The sequence below is a fragment of the Ornithodoros turicata genome, chromosome 3 (genome assembly GCF_037126465.1).
Source record: "Ornithodoros turicata isolate Travis chromosome 3, ASM3712646v1, whole genome shotgun sequence".
In the NCBI taxonomy this organism is placed as follows: Eukaryota; Metazoa; Arthropoda; class Arachnida; order Ixodida; family Argasidae; genus Ornithodoros; species Ornithodoros turicata.
In genome coordinates, this window is record NC_088203.1 from 13,129,018 (window position 1) to 13,148,430 (window position 19,413).

The 19,413-nt window shown below is 47.1% G+C and overlaps 2 protein-coding genes across 2 annotated transcripts in view; one reads left to right on the forward strand and one right to left on the reverse strand.

Annotated features, from left to right (window-relative positions):
- LOC135387741 (centrosomal protein of 97 kDa-like) overlaps nt 1–19,413 on the reverse strand; it is a 69,433-nt gene that overhangs the window by 11,494 nt on the left and 38,526 nt on the right. The window contains exons 10-12 of the mRNA XM_064616839.1: nt 12,426–12,600; nt 7,447–7,461; nt 3,429–3,491 (exon numbers count right to left, since the gene is read on the reverse strand). Of these exons, the coding sequence (XP_064472909.1) occupies nt 3,429–3,491; nt 7,447–7,461; nt 12,426–12,600 (253 nt within the window). The remainder of the gene's footprint in view (nt 1–3,428; nt 3,492–7,446; nt 7,462–12,425; nt 12,601–19,413) is intronic.
- On the forward strand, nt 13,798–17,192 carry LOC135389924 (uncharacterized). Its single transcript, XM_064619975.1, has one exon. It carries the CDS (start codon nt 14,083–14,085, stop codon nt 16,123–16,125), a length of 2,043 nt encoding a protein of 680 aa, XP_064476045.1. The 5' UTR covers nt 13,798–14,082; the 3' UTR covers nt 16,126–17,192.

The window sequence follows — 19,413 nt, forward strand, 5'->3', positions numbered from 1 at the left end:
GCCGCAGGTGGCGCTGCCTCCGTCAGCGAAGGTCGCTCGTGAGGCACGCGATTTTGGTTTCGTCTCATCTGCGCAGCGAAATTCGACGATGGATATTTCACGGCTATCTCGACTTTTCTCGAAGCTCGCTAATTAAGGAGTTAATTAATGAATATTAGGTAATTCCAAGGGTCGTTCAAGGTTGGTCGAGACTTTTGCTCGAGAAAAATCATCGAGTAAATGTACATGTAATTGAAGAAAACTTTCGGATATAACAATCCCTCTCGGGTCAGCACCACGTACAGCAGTGCGGCAGCTATATCATGTCGGCGAGCAGCGTGTGGAACAGCTGCAATACATAGTCAAATTCCTTGTAAAGGAGAACTTCAGACCAGCCGTGATTTTGCAAAGGTTACAGGCACAGTATGAGGAGCAAACGATGTCAAGGGGAAGGGCTTGCGAATGTACATGTACAATGTTAAACCCAATTTTTCACGATAGTTGCCCCCTGAACAAATTGTCAAGAATTCGGGTGAAACCCGATATCTACCCAAGATCCTTGCGGTCCTTCAACTTGTCGTTCTCGGTAAACCGTCGGAAAAGTGAGTCATAATATCAGCACGTCCTTTGATATCAGCAAAGAGAGCTATTTATGACAACCCATTTGCCCTCCGTTTATGATCCCTCCTGCAGGAGTCAAAGACGAGCTTTTGTGAAGCTGGGCAAGTGTTTGAATACCGCGGTCATTCAATATCCCAGTTCCGAGCGGAAATATAAAGATTATTGTTTCTCGCCCCAGTGTCACAGCAGTGGCTTGTTTCATATGCCTTTCGTTTCACCCGAAAATTCCCCGATCATAGCGCCCGATTTCTTCCCGAATTCTCGTGTGCAAATAGCACCCGATTTTTCCCTCTCGAATTTGAAAAATCATAAAACCCGAAAACGAAGTACCCTATCAGAATACTTAAAAGAAAGAGACGCAGTTCGGTGCGTCCCGAATTTTCCATAGTATTTAAAGAAATAAAAGTCTCGGTCAACATCATAGCTCGGCGTTTCGGGATTAAAACTCACGGTTACAATCATCTGATAAGGTGTGAGTTCGGGCCCTGCTACAAACTCACGTGAAGGTCGACATGGCGTATCGGTGAGCGCGATCATGCCGAATGTTAGCGCACTCACCAGATAACACCACACCTATCCCAAGCAGCACAATGTACTGAAAGTCGAGTGCAATAGGGGTGGACGGGTAGTTGGAAGCAGGGTGTCGGAGCGAACCGAAAACCGGAACCGAAAAAAAAAAACCCCCGCTATTTTGGTGCGAACCGGAACGGAATCGAAACCGTATACGTTTTTTTCGAGCAGGAGGGAAACCGAAAAATACATTAAACGGTTTTCGGTCCAAGAAAAAACTTCGCCGGTTTGAACTACGGATAGGCGAATGAAACAGACGTCGTGTGCTCTGAAGTCATGTCACGGATACTATACGAGGGTTACGGTTACGGTGGAATGTATGTCGGTATACTATGACCCTTAGGCTCCCTTTGTAATGGTTTATCGTTCGCGCACGCACACTGGCTTAGAGGTACATGTGATTCTCTAGCAATGTGCCGTAGTGTTCGTTTTAATTTGATACCCCCAAACTCTCAACTAAACAGCGACCCAAGAGGGCTGCATAACGGCTTCTTTATCGGTAATGTCGCGCAACGTGTCCCTTGTTTGAGAGCAGCTAAGTTGAATACATTTACGTATACGCGAAGGCAAGCCCGTGCGAAGTGGCAACTCTTGTGTGGACAGGACACGAAGAAAATAAAACGGAGCCGTCGAACGCGTTTGTGAGTGAAGGTGTTCCTCGATTTGCGTCGTACTCGTGCTGTTGTGCTTGCTGGCTAGACAGTAGCAACAGACATTCGGATGGGACGCGATCGCTCCAACCCAGCAAGAAAGTACAGGGTGTGTGCTGAAAAACGTGACCCGCATTTTTACATGTAACTCGTTGTCTACTTAGCCGAGGAACTTCCGGTGGCGCACGACGGCGTATTTATGCGTGCGAAAGCTACAAAAAAATCCTGGAAGCCATACTCAGTGTCAAAAAATAAACAGAGCTCGAAACCAAGGGCTTCCATGCATTAGAATAGGGCGGTCATGACAGTGCATGGTAGTGCATTTCGGTCTCAGGAGAGTTATGTGCAGGCACCGCTAAGGGTACTGCCGATGAACATCCAATGTGGGACATCGTTTCGATTTATGCACCGATAGCTCCCCTAGCGGTACTTGAACACATCTCTCCTACGTCCACCATGTTGCCCTTTCACATACACCCTGTTGTCCACCCTGTTGTCCTATTCTGATGCACGGAAGCCGACGTTTCCGTTGTCCCGTTTATTTTTTAAGCTGAGTATGGCTTCCACATTTTTTCTGCAGATTTCGAACGCATAAATGCGCCATCATGCGCCACCGGAAGTTCGTTAGTTAGGTAGGCAACAAGCTATGGGCCTAAATGCGGGTCACGTTTTTCTGCACACACCCTTTACTTCTTTACTTTACGTATGACATCACGACAAACAGGTCCGTTTGTAGCATGCGCTTCAAGAAAGGAGAAAGCCCATTTGAACAGACAGTAACCTACAGGAACCAGGAGCTACCAGTTTCACAGCTGTCTATTAATACTAAATACCATGTATGCGGAATAAACGGGTTTACATTTTGTAACATTGATTTTTTTCTTGTGGGGATGAATATTCCCAGCAGAAGCGGAACCGGTTAATAACCGGTTTGAACCGTTATTTTTTTGCTCCGGAGCAGAACCGGTACCGGATCGTTTATGATGTAACCGGAACGAAAAACGTTTCGGTTCGACACCCTGGTTGGAAGGCCTTGAACAGACTCCTGAAGCTGAAGAACATTGATAAGACACATACCGTCCACCCCTCTTGCACTCGACTTTCAGTACATTGTGCTGCTTGGGATAGGTGTGATGTTTCGAAGGCCCGAAACGCCGAGCTATGGTCAACATTGAACGACCCTTGTACTGGTATTTTGTTTTATATTGCTATCTGTTGTATATTGCTGTATATGTATATTGCTGTATTTGAATCTTGTACTTTCATATACTGTACGTATACCTGGGCGTACAACTGAACTGCAAAAACGATATTCGTCATCACCAGTTTTTTCTCCATTCCATGCAAACAAAGAACTGTTATAAGAAAGTTGCTGCTACAAGAAAATTGTCATACTGAGAAAGTTATAAAGCAAATTTAATTTTATGCCAGCACGTACTTTTGCTACCCTGACGACACTCACAGTGACTTCCGGTTTGCATACGCAACGAACTGATATTCAGGCAAATGTTACAAACAGGTAGCTTACACCAGCTTACTTGCATTCTGTTTATTAATAAGTTCGTGTGTGTTCCCATTTCTCACCTGGAAAGTAAAAGCACAACTTACGTTCTCCCCACTTGTCCTTGCCACCGTGTCTTCCTGATGGCAATCGTCCAACAGCGCTTCTTGCTGTAATTTTTTGGAAGAAATTCAAACTGTTAGCCAAGGGTACCAAATGGTAAGCAATACGGATCAAAAGGGGAGTGTACCGACATGTCCCGTGTATATTTTGGACACGGCCACGCTGTTTTCTACCCTAATCACACGACAATTAAACGGAATAGCGGTAACCTCACCATAATCTCGAATGACATCGTTCTCTCCCGGGCTTTTTTTGTGACAAATTAGACCGCCTCCCTATTTGTAAAGAAATGACGTCATTGTGTTCGACAGCGCCACCAATTTGGTGGACTTGAACTACGCTCGAAGCTATAGGGGCGAATAAGGTCGCGCACGAAAGCCATGGTCTTGAGGGGACTACGATGGTATGTACCTGAAAGGGAGCCCAACCATCCCCTTCCGGTTTGTTTCGGTTTCAGTATGTCTACCAACGTCATGATGACGTTTCTCGGGTAGAGGTCCGAGCAACGAGTGGTCCGGTAGAGGTCGGGTAGAGGTCCGAGAATCAGGCGAGAGAACGGATGTCATTCGAGATGACAGTTTGTTAGGAGGTGAAGTTGCTGACATTCCGTTTAATGCATTCAGTCTGCCGTGTGGCGAGGGCATTAGTTGCAGTTTTTCCGACCCAGAATCGTGTTTGGAACGGCGGAAACAGGGCAACACATGACATAGGTGAAACCATACCATGGATGAGAACTAGCCTTGTACGCATATTCGATCTTTTTTTATAAATACCGAGGCGAATAATCCTATATTCTAATTCTATACTCTATTTTGAATCGCATCGGTGATTCATCCAAACCGAATAGTATATTCGAATAGATCCAAAGTGCACACACAGGGCCGAAGACTGCACAAGAGATGGCGTTCAAGACAAAATGAGCGCTACTTCATATTCTGATCCCTATGAATATATCGCGTATACATGTGGTGTACAAATGTTTATATCCGTGCATTTGCTGCGTGTGTAAGACTCAAAGTGCAGGCTAACCGGTGAAAACGCGACGGAAAGTAACAGAGGAAGGTTGTCCGTGTGTTGCCTCTGTCTCGGGGTTATACTTTTCGTCATGTGCTGCATGTGTTATCCCTTCCGGTCGTACAACTATTTGCTTCGTATCCGTTTCAGCTCGAAAACAATTACTAGCACATGCCTAACGAGTAGAACACCACCACAGTCTTTAATGGTGTCTATTTGTTATACAGTTCACGACACACAAACTATACCAAAGTGTCTCATGTCCTCAAGTGTTTCACGACACCAAAGTGTCTCATGTTTCCGAGACATGGCGTAAACGGGGCAAAAATTGGATTTTGCGGGAAAAAATGGATTTGTAGCTCGAATGCTCCTGAAAACTGAAGAAGTCGGTGCAGCATGGCCTGCTTTACGTAATTACCTTCGTAAGGTAGCTTTAGGTAAGCTTTAGGTGATCACCTCTCATGACCAACCGGTTTATTCTTTTAATTCTTCTAGAGTCTGTCGTGAACGTTTTGGCACTTTGGGCAAACCGAAACTACGATCACATTTTCGCCCCCAGGTTTAAGCTGGATAAATAAATATAAAAGGCGGTCATATGCATCGATGTGAACTTGCATTCCAAGCCTTATACACAAAAAACGCGATTCAAGGAATGGGCGACGCCATTAGTGCTGCCACCCCGTGGTTGTCATGGAAGAGCAATTTTGGCAGTCCACCCCTGTTGCGTCGTCGCTGAGAACGAGGCTAAGGAGCGCACGGAGACTACTGGTTTGAGAGTTTAGACTTACATAGCAAGCCTTATAGCAAGGCGGGTTATGAAGGCCTAGAAAAACGGCACTGCGTATGCCAAAACTTACCCTGCTCTGTCATGACTCCAGGCATCTCCGCCAGTTAGGCGAGCCACCTAGATCAGTGGTTCTCAACTTTTGTTATTTGAAGGAACCCGTGATCGTGCCAGCACAACCTCAAGAACACTATTCTACTAGATCAACTGTGTAGAAGTGGGTTAGCGAACTGGATGTCGTACAAGTAGCAAGTTTTTGTTCAAACTTCATTAAATATTTAATTAAGTAATTATTTAAAGGTTATTATTTATCACTTATATTTACTATATTCAATACTTATCGTTTAAAAAAACATTGAACCGTTTAGTTAAAATGTATTCAATCGTTTATTGTTTCGTCGCAAGATATACCGCTTGAGGATTGCCGGATTCATTCGACTGTTTCACAACGCTTCCCTGCAGATAACGCATTGTGGGTTGCCACTGATGCGTGTACATCCTGTATATAATATACACGTAGGCAGGGGAGTAACTCCGAAGCGTCTCTGAAGTAGTTCCGACTTTCCAAGTGCTTGTAATGCTTTCGAAACACAAGAGAAAAGCAAACGCGCGGAGAAATAATTGTCGAGGTGAGCTGCTTGTTGGGCCAATGTCCGCCTTTGCAAGAGTCTTTGCAATGACCGTCAGCCGCTGCAACATGGTAATGCGATCTCTATGTCAATGCCAAATCTAAAGATGAAATGTCGAGCACGGTCCCATAACAAGGCTGTCCGAAGCGAGCCTTGGTAGAAGGTCAAGTTACACTCACGGGTTCCGAACAGTGCACGGAAGAAGGTCGCGGAACCCCGGTTGAAAAACACTGCACTAGATCACAAAAGGCCTCAGTACTCTTTCGTATAGAGTACCTGAGCCCCTACGTCACTGATGACGTAACGCCGCCGAGCAAAGCACGCTGGTGGGTAATGTCAGCTTTATCAGCCTATCAGACGACGCGTTTTTCCCGTTTCTTGCCCACCACAGCAAAATATAACCTCGAACCGGTGCTCTCGTGACGTCACATGTTTGTAAACAGAGGGTCGTCTATAACATCACGCACCTGCACCAACACCTCCTAGATAGCACAAGGCCCGCGCCCAACGTCACAGGCGGAGGTCTGCATGAGCTTTGCGAGCTGCTTCGAGCTTTCTTCTTGTTCGCTCTTTCATTGACGTCGTAGCAGCAGCAGGCCTTCGACTATCTAGGAGGTGTTGCCTGGACCCGCTGCCGTACATTTTCGATGAGGGAGCTTTTATCTTTTTCGCTCTTTCGATGACGTTACTTCTATCTACCGACAACAGTGATAGTAGGGCCAAGGCAACACCACTTAGATAGAGAAAGCCTGCTTACTCGTCGACGTGACGTAACAACTAAGAGTCAGCCAATCAGAATCGTGTTATCAACGGCGGTAGCCAATCACGAACGCTTTCAGCCACGAACGCTTTCAGCGGTCGTGGCCATGAAGACGAACCACCGTCGTCTGCGAGTAATGAACGTCCCCGCTGATTGAACGTCCCTGCGTACTAAATGGGAAAACTTGGAAATAATTAAAGCGCGAAACGGTCCCATATATCTTTCTCAAAACTGATTTTCTGGAAAGCGCGGTACACCTTTTTTTCCCTACATATTCGGGTCTACAGGTTCCAAGTATATAAGCTGCAATCATTTGCGAGTTCTTGAATTCGCAGAACGGCGAATCGCAGCAGTGGACGAATTCTGACTTTATATGTCCACGTGGCGAAGGGGGGAGAGGACGCAATAAGCAGCCTTTCTGTGTATAGGTGGCGCTGCGCTGATACAGTTGAAAACGGACCTTGGATATTTTTTATTTTATTGCGTATTAGCGCCGCTAAGCAAGTGTGGCTATGAGCGGCGTACAGATGTGGACAGCTGGAGAGAGTACAGCAGGAAGGAGTGGGGGACAGGGGGAGGAGGAATTTTTTTTTTTACATCGCGAGAGCGTGTATTGAGGGAAAGTCGGCCATTGCAAGTCGTACGTCACAAGTTTTGTGTGTTTGGTGGCAGCACCTTATGAATCGATATCTTGATAATCATCTGTTTGTCATTCACGGCATTCCGTGCAGAATACCGTGGCAGTTGTGCGCTTTATCAAGTGTGGTTTTAACTTCGCTGCTCCCCCTACAAAGCAGCGACTTCGAAATACTTACGTATCGTAGTAGTAGCTGGGGAAATGAAACATAGAAGGACTTCAATTCAATTGAATTGAAACTCTCGACAATCAAATACTTGAATCCCAACTGCTGGCGCCTTTTCACCCATACTGTGACGCACTCTTCAACTAAAATACTCAGGTCGCACGTACGACCCTCGCTAGCTAATTTCTGCACCGGAAATTCTGTCTAATTTAAGTAATTTTATACTTCGTTAAATCCCTGGTAAATGGTTAGCAAAAACCGCGACAGTAAAAGTCTCTGCACAGCTTCGGAATCACTCGAAACTGCGCTACCGTTTCCACCTTTTGTCGAAACATTTTCGTTCCTTCTCTGGATATTCGCCCCACACGCAATGCCCAAGCTATTGATCCCACGTGATACATCTACCGAATTGTTCGCCCCCTTTCAGTCGATTATCGATTATCCAGGTCTCGTCTCGTCCTTATGGTCTCTGTGGTCGTGACACAGTACATGTAATCTCCAGCTGCACACACATTGCGGAGCTTTTGAGCACGATTTCGTCAAGATGCTTAAGAGAGAGAGGGGGGAGGGTAATATGAAAGCAGAGCTCGACTTCAAAAGAGTTGGACTTCGCAAACGACTAGAGTCACTAAATAGGGGCACAGAGTATCGTATTCCTTGTCCGCGTCGGAGCCGCCATTCGGTGTCTGCGATTGGGCAGATCGTGTCACGTGGTTTCTTCTCCTTCCAAGAACTCGCCTCCATGTTGAGTCACCTCCGTCCAAAACCGGATTCCTCGGTTGCGCGCTGGCTCGACCGCGCATTGTTCTCCACGGGAGAAGGGGGAGACTGCGTGCGCCCCCGGAGGCGACGCAGCTGCGCATGACTCAAGACGGCGGGCTCGCTCGCCGGCGTGTCAATCTCTGCTGCCTATTTAGTGACTCTAGCAATGAGTAGACCAGACGAGTGCAAGCCGGCATAGAATTCTTCGCCCTGTTTATGATCGTGAGATTGAGAGATATTAGCCAGGTAGTTCGGCTTGCTACTCCAATAGACGATTTCAGATCCGAGCGCTCCTTGCGCACGCGTTGTATCCCGGTAGATTAGCTGGAATGAGGAAGAGAGAACCTAGGGAGAACTGTCCTTCACGCTTCATTTTCGCCGAACTTGACTCCTAATGGACAATCGGGCGAGAGCGAAGGAATCGAAACACATTGGAGGCCTTCTCCTTTTTTTATTTTTTTTATCAGCAAGTTTCCACTGTTCAAAGCGGCGCTAAGCTCTCAGTCCGACGACCCAGTGAAGATGGATCGGCGCTGAAGCCTATCATGAGGTTGGAAGCCGCTGACAGTTGGAACAGAAACTGTTGTCTCACTGTGCACTCTTCAATCCAATCCTTTATACCAATGAGCATTGAATGCGGGCCTTGCGCTATCAAGCTCGTAACGTGTCAACCTGTCAAGGGACATTGATTCCAATGCTCTCTGAGAAGTTGAAACGTTCTTCGCTTGGTGGCGCTATGCACATATTGGAGACAGAGCCGTTTATGAGGAGAGTTTGGCTATTCTGTGATCTTTTGTCGCCCGGAGATGTGGAGCTGCCGTGACGTCAGAGCCGTCATCGCTCCGCCCACTGGACCTGGATGAAAGGCGAGCCGCGGCGGCAAGGGGGGGATTTCAACATAGAAATCTTACGGAGAGAGGCTACAAGGAAAGGCGGGGAGGAGGATCGGAGGAGAGCAAAGAACTAGAACGGGGCTCTTCCCTCTCTCAATGTATGCGCTCGGAAGCAGCCATATTGAATCAGACGAGGAAACGTCGCGTATTTCTAGCCCGCGAAAGTAGCCACAGTTCCGAAAACTGTTGCAACACTTGCTCGGTTGCTCCTCTGCTTCCGTTGGCTACGTGTTTTGTCAGTGTCCGCCCCTATCCAGGCTTGTAGTCAAGGCTGGTTGGTCTGGTTGAGGCAGCGGCGGAGACGGCGTCCCCATGTGGCGTCCGTGTCGTGTTTTTATTTCTCCGTGTGTGTGTGTTTTCATATATCTCAAGGTTTCATGAATTCGGGCTGTGTGTTACTGTTTCAAAAACATTTTTGGCGTTATGTTTGCTGTAGGCTTACTGGATTCCTTTTTTGCACGCGCCACGGCAACAGCAGCTGATTCAATATGGCGCTCCCTTCGCCCGTACGTCCCAGTTTCGTAGGTTTCCTTAAGCTGGATTCACACATGCGTTTTTTGAACACGTTTTGCGTTCGCGGCGCCGCGAAACGCGAGCCGCGGAGCGTTTCCAGCCGCTTTTCGAGAACCGCTCCGTGCTGCAGCTTCGGAGGGCAGAAACGCGAACGCTTTTCATCCAGCCAATCGGAGCGCTCGGAGGGGTGGAGGTGGCGTCCTTTTGGCGCCGGCGGGCAATGGCAGGCCTCCCGATACCGCGCTGGGATCTTTTGTCATTTGTGCGTGTGTATGTGTTTGGTGCTTCCGCGTGAGTAAATTCCTTGTCACCAATAGTTGTTTGGTGTCTGAGCTGTCAACGATGAGCTGAGAATTTGCGCAAACCACGGAATCAACGAAAATAAATACGACCTGTGTGTAACCGTGTGTTGGTCGTCGGTAGGTAAACATGTGTCTCGCTTCTTCTGCCGTTCTTTCTTTGCTATTTTGTCACGTCTGCCGTACCAACGATTGCTGATTCCAGCAGAAATGCTTCACGATAATTATAAAATGGATTACATGCTTCACGATGTAAATTTTGAGGAAGAGAGCTGGAAGTGTCGGTACGATCTTGACGTAGCAACAACGACGAAGCGCGTTTTCAGGATGGCGGCTCGGCTATGTGTGACAGGCCCCTCTCGGCGGCGCCGCGAACGCTGAGGCGGCGCCGCTTTTTGAAACGCATGTGTGAATGAGCCTTTACTCCTGAAGATTTCTATGTATTTCAAGGATGTGCATCTGCCCCAAAATGGCGGAATGAGAGATTTCAAGGCGATAGCAACGTCCAATGGCGCGCTCTGAGACAGGCTCCTCCCAATTGCCAAACTCTCCTAATAAGCTCGTCTGGTTGGAGGGTTTGATCATTCTATGATCTCTTGCCGCCTCATGAGTGGAGCCCATTTTTACGTCAGAGCCGTCGATGCACCGTCCAAAAAGCCTGAATCCAAGCGGAATCCGCCTATCAGCCATCTGGTGCCCGCCATTTTGATGCTGTCCGCAGGCTGGTCGACAGCTCTGTGGTCGCCGTGAATGTAATCTACAGGGTCAGGAATAACCTCCTCGTGACCCACAGGCACCTGTGATTAGGAGGCTTTGTTGCCAAACTGAGAGAGTTCGAGGACGACGGGCTTTCGAAGGACGATGTACACACGTAGCTTCCCTCCTTGCATCGTAAACAATGACCAGCATCAACATGGCGTCAGCGACCGACTGCCGACGGTACAACAATAGGGCACGGCGAGGGACGTCGTTCAGCCGTGACGTCGCATGACGCGCTTCAAGTTAGGCTCCTCCTAATGGCCAAACTCTCTCTATAAACGGCTCTGGTTCAATGGCCATGCGACAGGGGCCATAAAGTATCGGGGATTACTTATGTCTTGAAGAAGTGTAAGTGATTGTGAGTAAACTCCGGCGCTTTGTTAGGGTGGAGAAGTTACGTTAGTTCCGGACACGTGTTTACATCAAAGCGGATTAGAACAGAAACCTTACTTCTGCTGAGTAATGTTCAGTTCATCCTCAACTGCTTTGGCTGTACTCGTCCGGATGCGTCCATTTCAACGTCCAGAAGGACAGTCTTTTTTTACCCGTTCTTGCCGGGGACACCGCTTTCCTGATGCATAGCTGGCGCACCCTCGGTAATGTCGGTCAGATATGTGGTGCTTTGTTGGTCTCCGACTCACTTGGTTTAATCTACTCATGAATCGAGGTCAAAAAGGCTGGGATATTTCTGGATCGTTCCCTCAAAGACGATTCACTGGTCAATCGAGGGTTCATAAAATGAGGGGAAGTTGTCTCACGAGGTGCCGTTCGTGAAACCAGGTAATTCAAAAATAGAGGACTGGGAAGAAGAAGAAAAAAAAAGTAAATTGGGGAACAAGTGCAATTTCTACCCCCCTAGAGTGCCAGTTACTCCCCATTTTAGTCCCCCGACCCCGAAATTTACTCCCTAGGACTATATATGTCTTCCTGAACTTCTAAACCTCCATGTATTTAATCTCGAAAAGGACCGCTGGTTGTGACAATGCATCTAGTCTCAGAAAAGAACAAAATTACTCATCTTTTTAAGAGAGTTCACTAAAAGTGCGGGCACATATAGAGGTGGACTAGTAGCACAAGTACAGTAGTAGTTCGCTCAGGGCTAACAACGACGTGTTTGCAGCAGAGCGTCAAACCGAACAGGAACCGGAAAGAACCGTTACTTTTTGCCGCAATCGAACCGAAAAGGCCTCCGCCGTCTTGGAGCTGAACCGGAACCGAACCGATTTAGAAAACTTCGGTTACCGTTCAAAACTGGTTTCAAAGCATCGAGAGACAGTTTTTCATGTTACCTACCCCAACCTGTTCCAAAAGTGACCGCTTCATGCGACATTATTTTTTTTTTTTTGCAACCCGTGTCTCCAATACGAGCGGAAATGCACAGCTGGACGCCCGCATCGATGGAGACAACGTCGGACAACCGCGCTCTATAGATTTGTTTTCCTGTGGACAAGCGTTTTTGTGGCAGCTTTGCGGCCAGCTAGGACATGCGAAGAGAAATCAATCTTTCAGAACTTTCCTACCGTTTATTTTAGGGCATGTACCTTGTGCAATTAACCGGTTCGGGACCGATACGTTCGTGGAGACATCACCTGCGACGGTGATCAACCAGCAAATGCGTTTACCGCTTTGAGGAACGGAATACCCACGCGGAGGGGAACGGATACCTTCGCTACATCGTCGTTTTTAGTTCGCCCCCATTTGGTACCTCCACCCATCATCCCGTCAACGGGAGTGTCCCGTCAAGAAACCGGAAGTGACGTCTTACGTCTTCGATTTCCGGATGGTGTGTGCTTTGGATGCCTGTTTCCTTGGATGCTGTTGTTGTTGTCTGCCTGTTGATGCGCTGTAGCTCCGGGCGACATCTCGTGTAACAGTTGCTCTCGATGTTGACGCTGCATCCTCAACACGCGGGAGATGCGCTCTTCGTCTTCAGACTCCAGCTGCAAGGTACCAGGACAACGATGACATCACAATTAAAAAATAAATAAATAAATAATGCGGCGTATCCGCGTCGAATTTGGAGTGAAAGTTTTTGAGGTGAACATTACACAGGGTCGTACCTTTGGAGCCGAACTGCTTTTACAAACACGAGAAAAACCAAAAACATGGTGATTTTTTACAATCGTATTTCATGGTGAGGTGAAGTGCTATTTATGCATTTGGGGTAGCATTGGGTTCAAGTACGAGAAATTATTTGGTCATACATTCAAAAAAGTCAGAGTGTGCTTTGTCGACATGTTCCGTTATGCAATGTACAATATTGTGCGGAGAAAACTGGGAGAAATGCTTCATCTTCACATTTGTCAAACGGACAGTTTGATCATCTTTCACGACCAACCTGGAATAATCTATCGTAATACGCAGGAGTATCACCGACAACAAAACGCCCCTACCTCCGTTACCTGGGTCCTTTATTATTATTATTGCTAACACACAGAATTTTTCTTAATCGTGCGGGATATACGATAGTTAAAATACATGTCCCATCATCAGAACAAAGACAAGGCCGCCTGTCAGCAAAAATTGACAGGTGAATGCTACGGCCGGGTTTCTGTTTCGATGATGTAGGCCGTATAGCAGCCGCGCAATGTTCATGTATTCATTGTGTAAAACTGATCTAATTTTTAGGGTCACCTTTAAAGTAACATTCGGCTCTGCATTTTTTTGTCCACATGTACCTAAAAAAGCCTCACTTTTTTTACAACCCGAATCATATTTGAATCGCTCTCTTAAAAATAAAATAATATTTAAAATAAATGGGGATATACTTCTTAGCACTGGGTCAATTAAGTGCCGTGTTTGCGCAATATTCCCGCAAATTTAATTGCCAGCTGTATCGTTTCGCACACAGAAGCAGCAAATGCCCGCGTGACCACCTGGTTTTTTGCAGGAACCCTGTATAAAGCGTTCGGTCCAGTGTGAGTTCTCGTGTCCTACTCTTCCTATCAGAACTTTTTTTCCTCACACATTTGCTCCAAAGAAGTTCCCGATTGCCTAGAAACCTGTACCACCAGTATTTCTTTCCTTTTTTAGGATATACTATTGCAACACCTCGTGGTGGTGCCCGAGAGTAGCGGAACAGGGACAGCGGACGCGCATATCAATGCCAAGTGCTTCGCACCGGAACGTTTCGCCCTCTCATGCCCACGGATTCCTGTACACAAAACCCCCTTTTTGACAAAAGAGCCCCAGTAAAGAAAGAGGTAGGTAACCTCCGCTATTCGAAAGGGAGCGAAACGCAGAAACCCCGACGACCCGCATCCCTGCCTGCCCGCATTGGCTGACGGCGTCGCCATTGTAACGTCCCGCCATCTATCGCAGAGATGACTAAGCAGCCATTGTGATAAAGCCAAAAGGCGGTAAGTGTAGCATCATTACATTGTCCATCAAAGCAAGAACCGTGCCTCGTGTGATCGTCAATCATGGGGACATCCGTGAAATGGACGGACATTCGCGTGAAGCTCAAGGCGATCGCATATTACAGAAGTGTAGGGAACAAATCTCTAACGGCCAAAATGTTCGGAGTGAGTGACAAAACGATTGCAAATTGGATCAAGGGTGAACACCGGCTTCGGGCTGAGGGACCTTCAAAGATACGACGTTGCCATGCCGAATCAGTTGCGCTGCTGGAACGGAGCATGCTGCGCTACGTGAATGATCGGAGCCGACGGGGAAAAACAATCAGGTACGATGAGCTGGTGGAGCACGCCGCAGAACTGAAGAAAGCGCACAAGGTGAGAGGACTGCCAGTGTCACTCGTATGGGTGACAGAGTTCGTCACCAGACATCATCTGCGATCAAAGTGCGAGAAATTGAAGCCTTCCACACCACAGTCGACGCCCAAAACGGATAAAGCGCCGATGCCTTCTAAAGCGAAGACGAAAAAAGAACATCGCACACCCAAAGCACAAACGGCTATCAAAAAGGCAGCGAGTAAATGTCTGAAAGCGGCTCTGAAAGGTCCAAACAAACTCGCGCAGAAAAAGGCAGGCTTAGTAATAAATCTCCCCAAAAAGAAGCATAAAACTGTCAACAAAAACGATAACCCCAAAAAGAAAGGTAGCGTGCATGCGGGAACGACGACGAGTAAGAAAATCTCACTGCCAAAAAGCAACTTGAAAAAAGTGATTGCATTGTCTAAGAAGGTCTTGTCCAAAGCCAAAACAAAGAGTGAAGACAAGCAAAAGCTGATACCACATGCCGAGAAAAAAATGGGACAGTCACCAAAGAGGGCTACACCCAAGAAAAGCAGCAAACCAAAATCTGTTCAGAGGCCTAAGAATCCGATCAAACCGAAGTCCACTGTGAGTGCTGCAAAACAGTCTCTGAGGAGGGCAAAACTACTGGCTTGCCGTACCAAGGAGTCGACTTCAAGCGCAGCCAGTCGAGCAACATGTTCTCTGCGCACGGCCGTTGCGCAGAAATTGCACAGTGCCAAACAGATGAAGCGGCGGCGACAGCCCACAAAGATATTCCGGACCCGCTACAGGATCAAGGAAATGCAGCGCAGAATCGAAGAAAACCGAGCGTCCGATTTCTTCGACTTCTTCTATGGCCTTGGCTTGATTCCCGTCAGCAAAGATCCAGACGACTCCTGGTGTTACCCACTGCTTAACAGCGTTCAGCTGTCCCCGTGCTCCAGTTTCCCATCCATGTCTGACACCACACTGCCTTTGGCACCTCGTGAAGTTCCTCAAAGTCCCACGTCTCCACGTACGAGGCGATACCTGGCTTGGCGACCACGCCCTTCTTTAGTGACGCCCCCACCGAAGGATTGTGACATGGTCCAGAGAACTCCGGGAGGATTCATTAAACAAGAGCCCGGTCCCAGCAGTAGCGAGGACAATGGTCCATCGCAGCTCTCCCTGCTGCAGCAGACAAAGTCTTTCTTCGAGCGCATCCAAAGTGGCAGCCTGCAGTCTGAAAACGCAGTGTCGCCCGGTGAATCTCCAATCATTCCGGAACAGCTCGCCGTTGTCAAGCAACTTTTCCCCGCTTCCAAGCGGCTGAAGATCCCCAGCATTCAAAAAAGCCCGTCAAAGTTTTCCCCCGTCAAATCGGACGCCAGGCCGTGCCCGAATCTTCGACCCAGGAGCACAGAACAGCTCCAGAGGCTCGCGGGCTGCTTCAGCAGTCCGAGGAAGAGGAAGTCGGAGACCCCTCCAAAGCTGAGTCCAGAGGTCCTCTACTGTACGTCTCCGAAGGCCATGAACTGGCTATCGTTTCCGGACCGTTCGGAACCGCAGAAGTCCGTGCTTACTCTGGAGGGCCACGCGCTAATGCAACATTTACGAGATGTCATGGGTGATGTCGAGGACAGCCTCCCGGAACCAAAGGCAAAGAAGGAGCATTTTGAGGAAGGAGTGAATCTGTCGCAGGACCTGCAACGCATTTGCCGCAGGAGGTCCTACAGCAAGAACGACGTCCCTCAGGGAGATTGCTTTCAAGAACTTTCGCAGACGTAGTAGATACAGCAAATTTTATAAATGTGTACATAATCACGTTCCTGATACTTTGTGATTAACGCCGGACTGATTTGGGGGTCTGCTACTTCTCCGCCTAAGCCGACCGGAACATGCAATCGGGCTATATACGAGGCGCATCAAATCGTTTATTTTTTCATCCGAGCAAAACATGAAGTACAAATACCCCAGCTCATGGACTTACTGACAATTTATGACAGTGTGTTACTATTTAAGAAATGTACAGTGTGTTAAATGCAATTTCATTTTGTGACTTTGTCACTACGTACCTAGGTGGTGATGTTCGTGACGCTTTCATAAAAGTTTCCTTTAGTGTGATATATCATCTAAATGCACACTGTTTAATGTGATGCAAACAAGAAGGGCGACGCAAGCGAATATTGAAAAATATGTGACGGATAGTAAGGACGATTTTGTCCCCAAGGACGTGGTTTGGATCGACAAGGCGAAATGCGAGCTGAAGTTCGGACTTGCAAATCGATGTTGAACCATCCTGAACCCTATGTCTATGCTGTGAGATACTAACTTAATTAATCATGGACCGAGAGTTGTATTTTGATTTTGCGGGTTTCGTGGGATGAAATTTCCGAGCTTTTGGTGCAAGCATTGAGAGTGATTTCCAAATAAGTTGCGTCTTTTTTTCCCTCTAGTCTGTCGGTACTTTGCCATTGAGATCTATTCAATTTGAGGAGGTAATAGGTGTTTGCACAGCCCATTTTGTAATTTAGCTATTTGCAATTTTAGTGTGTGTGTGATTTCGCTGTGCATGCTCGTGTATGATCTGCTACACAGACAAAATGAAATAGTATTTGAGAGGACAGCAATAATAAAATGTAGTATTTAAAGTGTATCGTCAGAGTAAAAGTGTTCTAACCGCTAGTAAGATTGTATGACAGCTATTTTATGACTCTCTTCTTTCTTTGAGCAAGGTCTGAATTCACAAACTGTATGTACGATGCCACTTTGAAGAGACAAGTCGTGAGGTTACACATCTCCGTGACACTGCACGTGGGCATCTTTTAGAAGAATAAAGAATGTAACGCAGTGATCGCACGCTGTATCATGCCTCTTGCAGAACAGTTTGTTACATTTTGTCGTACCGGTAGAGGCCTCTACTGGGAGAAGTATTTCTTCTACAACTTTAAACTTGAAAATTGTGAGACATAATTAGAACAAATATCAAATTTTTCTTTGGCCTCCTATGTTTGCAATGCATTGAGAAGCTGCTTAATTCAAACTTTTTACTTCCTTCTAAAAAGATTCTTGCCAGCAGAAAACAACCAACGCAATGTTGCTTCCACTAAGCGACACTGCGTTGGCATTAAAGTGCCACTGCGGACTTTGAAAACAGCTTTATTTGATTTAGTCCATGAAAAGAAGGTGCATGAAGGATTCTATACGCGAAATTTCAATCCTGTTTACGAACGCTGTGCATTTCTGTCAATTTTTGAAGATCTGCTGGGCCTCCACAAGTTTCGATGACGCAAGGAGCGAGTGACGTAATCATAGGCCCACAAATTGCAAAGATGTCATGTTCTGGAGAGGGTACTCGTCTCCTAGCAACGACGCCGGCGTCCGGAGTCGGGTCATGTGGTGGAGAAGTCACGTGACGCTGATCGAAAGAGGGGAAAATGGGAGAGATGTCTTCCCCCTCCTTTGAGTTTTCTCGAAGGTCGGAGCGGGCGTATGATATGTGAGCCCCACGGACATGCCCACGGAAGACGTGAAGGGCAACAACGTTGTCAGATGACAGCCGGGCGCTCCGCCGGAACATAACATGACGTCACAGTTCTCAAATATAAAATTAATTTTCTCTAGCTTTCGCGTCACGTAGAGCCAAAGTATTTTGCAGGAATGTAAAGTGAAACAAGAATATTTCAGTAACATAACTTTGGTAGGATTCTGAAGGCACTTTAAACACAGTCATAGGACTCTGCTGGTGCAAGGCGGATAGACAACAGCACTTGCTTGAACGTGTGGATCCCTCCAGGTTTTCACTTTCGCTGAAAGTACAGTCAAACTCCTTTATAGCGAACACCTTTTTAACGAAAATACCACTACAGCAAATTTTTTTGCGGTCCCGCTGGAGCCCTATAGGTCCAATAATGGACATCCTTTGTAACGAATATACCTTTACTCCAAATTTTTTTTGCTGTCCCCTGAGTTTCGTTGTAAAGGAGTTTGACTGTACCAATATTAGAAGTATCGAAGCACCAAAACATCATACCTGCTAGGATTATGCACCACGTTATTTTAGAAACATCATAAGGGCGCTGTCTGCGGTTCATGCACTAGTGCTGTCATACACACAACAAGGTTTTCGGACGTGTCTGTCGTTCAATTCTTTGAGCGTTGACATTAGGGATGATGATAGTACAAACTACCCAACGGTTCCAACATGATGGATGCAAACAATGGCAACGTGCCATCAACAATACTATTCAAATGTTCAGCGTAATCGTTGTACCTTACTATCGAAAGCGTTTATCTGTATGCATTTCTAGGTGATACATTGAACTGTCTATGCCGTCCACAGTCCCGTGCGTGAACGTGGGAGTTGTCATGTGCTGACAAATGCACGTTGCTCAACAGCTATCTCGCGTATCCCTCGGACGTTATCGCGTCAGCCTTTCTACGATAAGGATGCATCGTCGTTCGTGGGGAAATTAGATAACAGCATAGCCTGCGCGTTTCGGTTCTACAGAGGGCCTCCAAGCACGCGTACGGCAAGGAAAGACCATTTGGCATGACACACACCCTTGGTGGTAAAGATTACCTAAACAACCAGGGAATAAAGATAGGAAGGTCTCCGTTGGTCAGTCACATGATTAGATAAAACCAATCTTAACGTGTTCGCGTTAGCCGTTGCGAAAACATGACCAGCCAACCGCATTTTGATGTGGCTGACAAGACGTTGCTGATCTTTGATTTGACGAGCTTTCCTTGTCGTATCGCTTTCGTAGACATATACTTTTCTTCTAAGATCCTAACCTTTGTTTTCAATACGCCACACAAGTAGGTCAGCTGTCCGCGCAGCCTCCTAAGTTCATCTTTCCCCTATTGCTCATGGAGAAACCATATTGGTCCCTCTCCCATAAGGGGGCAAAATTTAAAGGTGAGGCCGCACGTGGCTACTGTTGCGGCCTCCTTTGTTGCTCCCTTGTGATTGGACAGACACTTGGCCACGTGGTTTATCCAAACTCTACCCTCTCACCTGGGCGGGGACAAACTTGCAGCGTAACCTCGCGTAACCTGCTGATAATAGAGAGT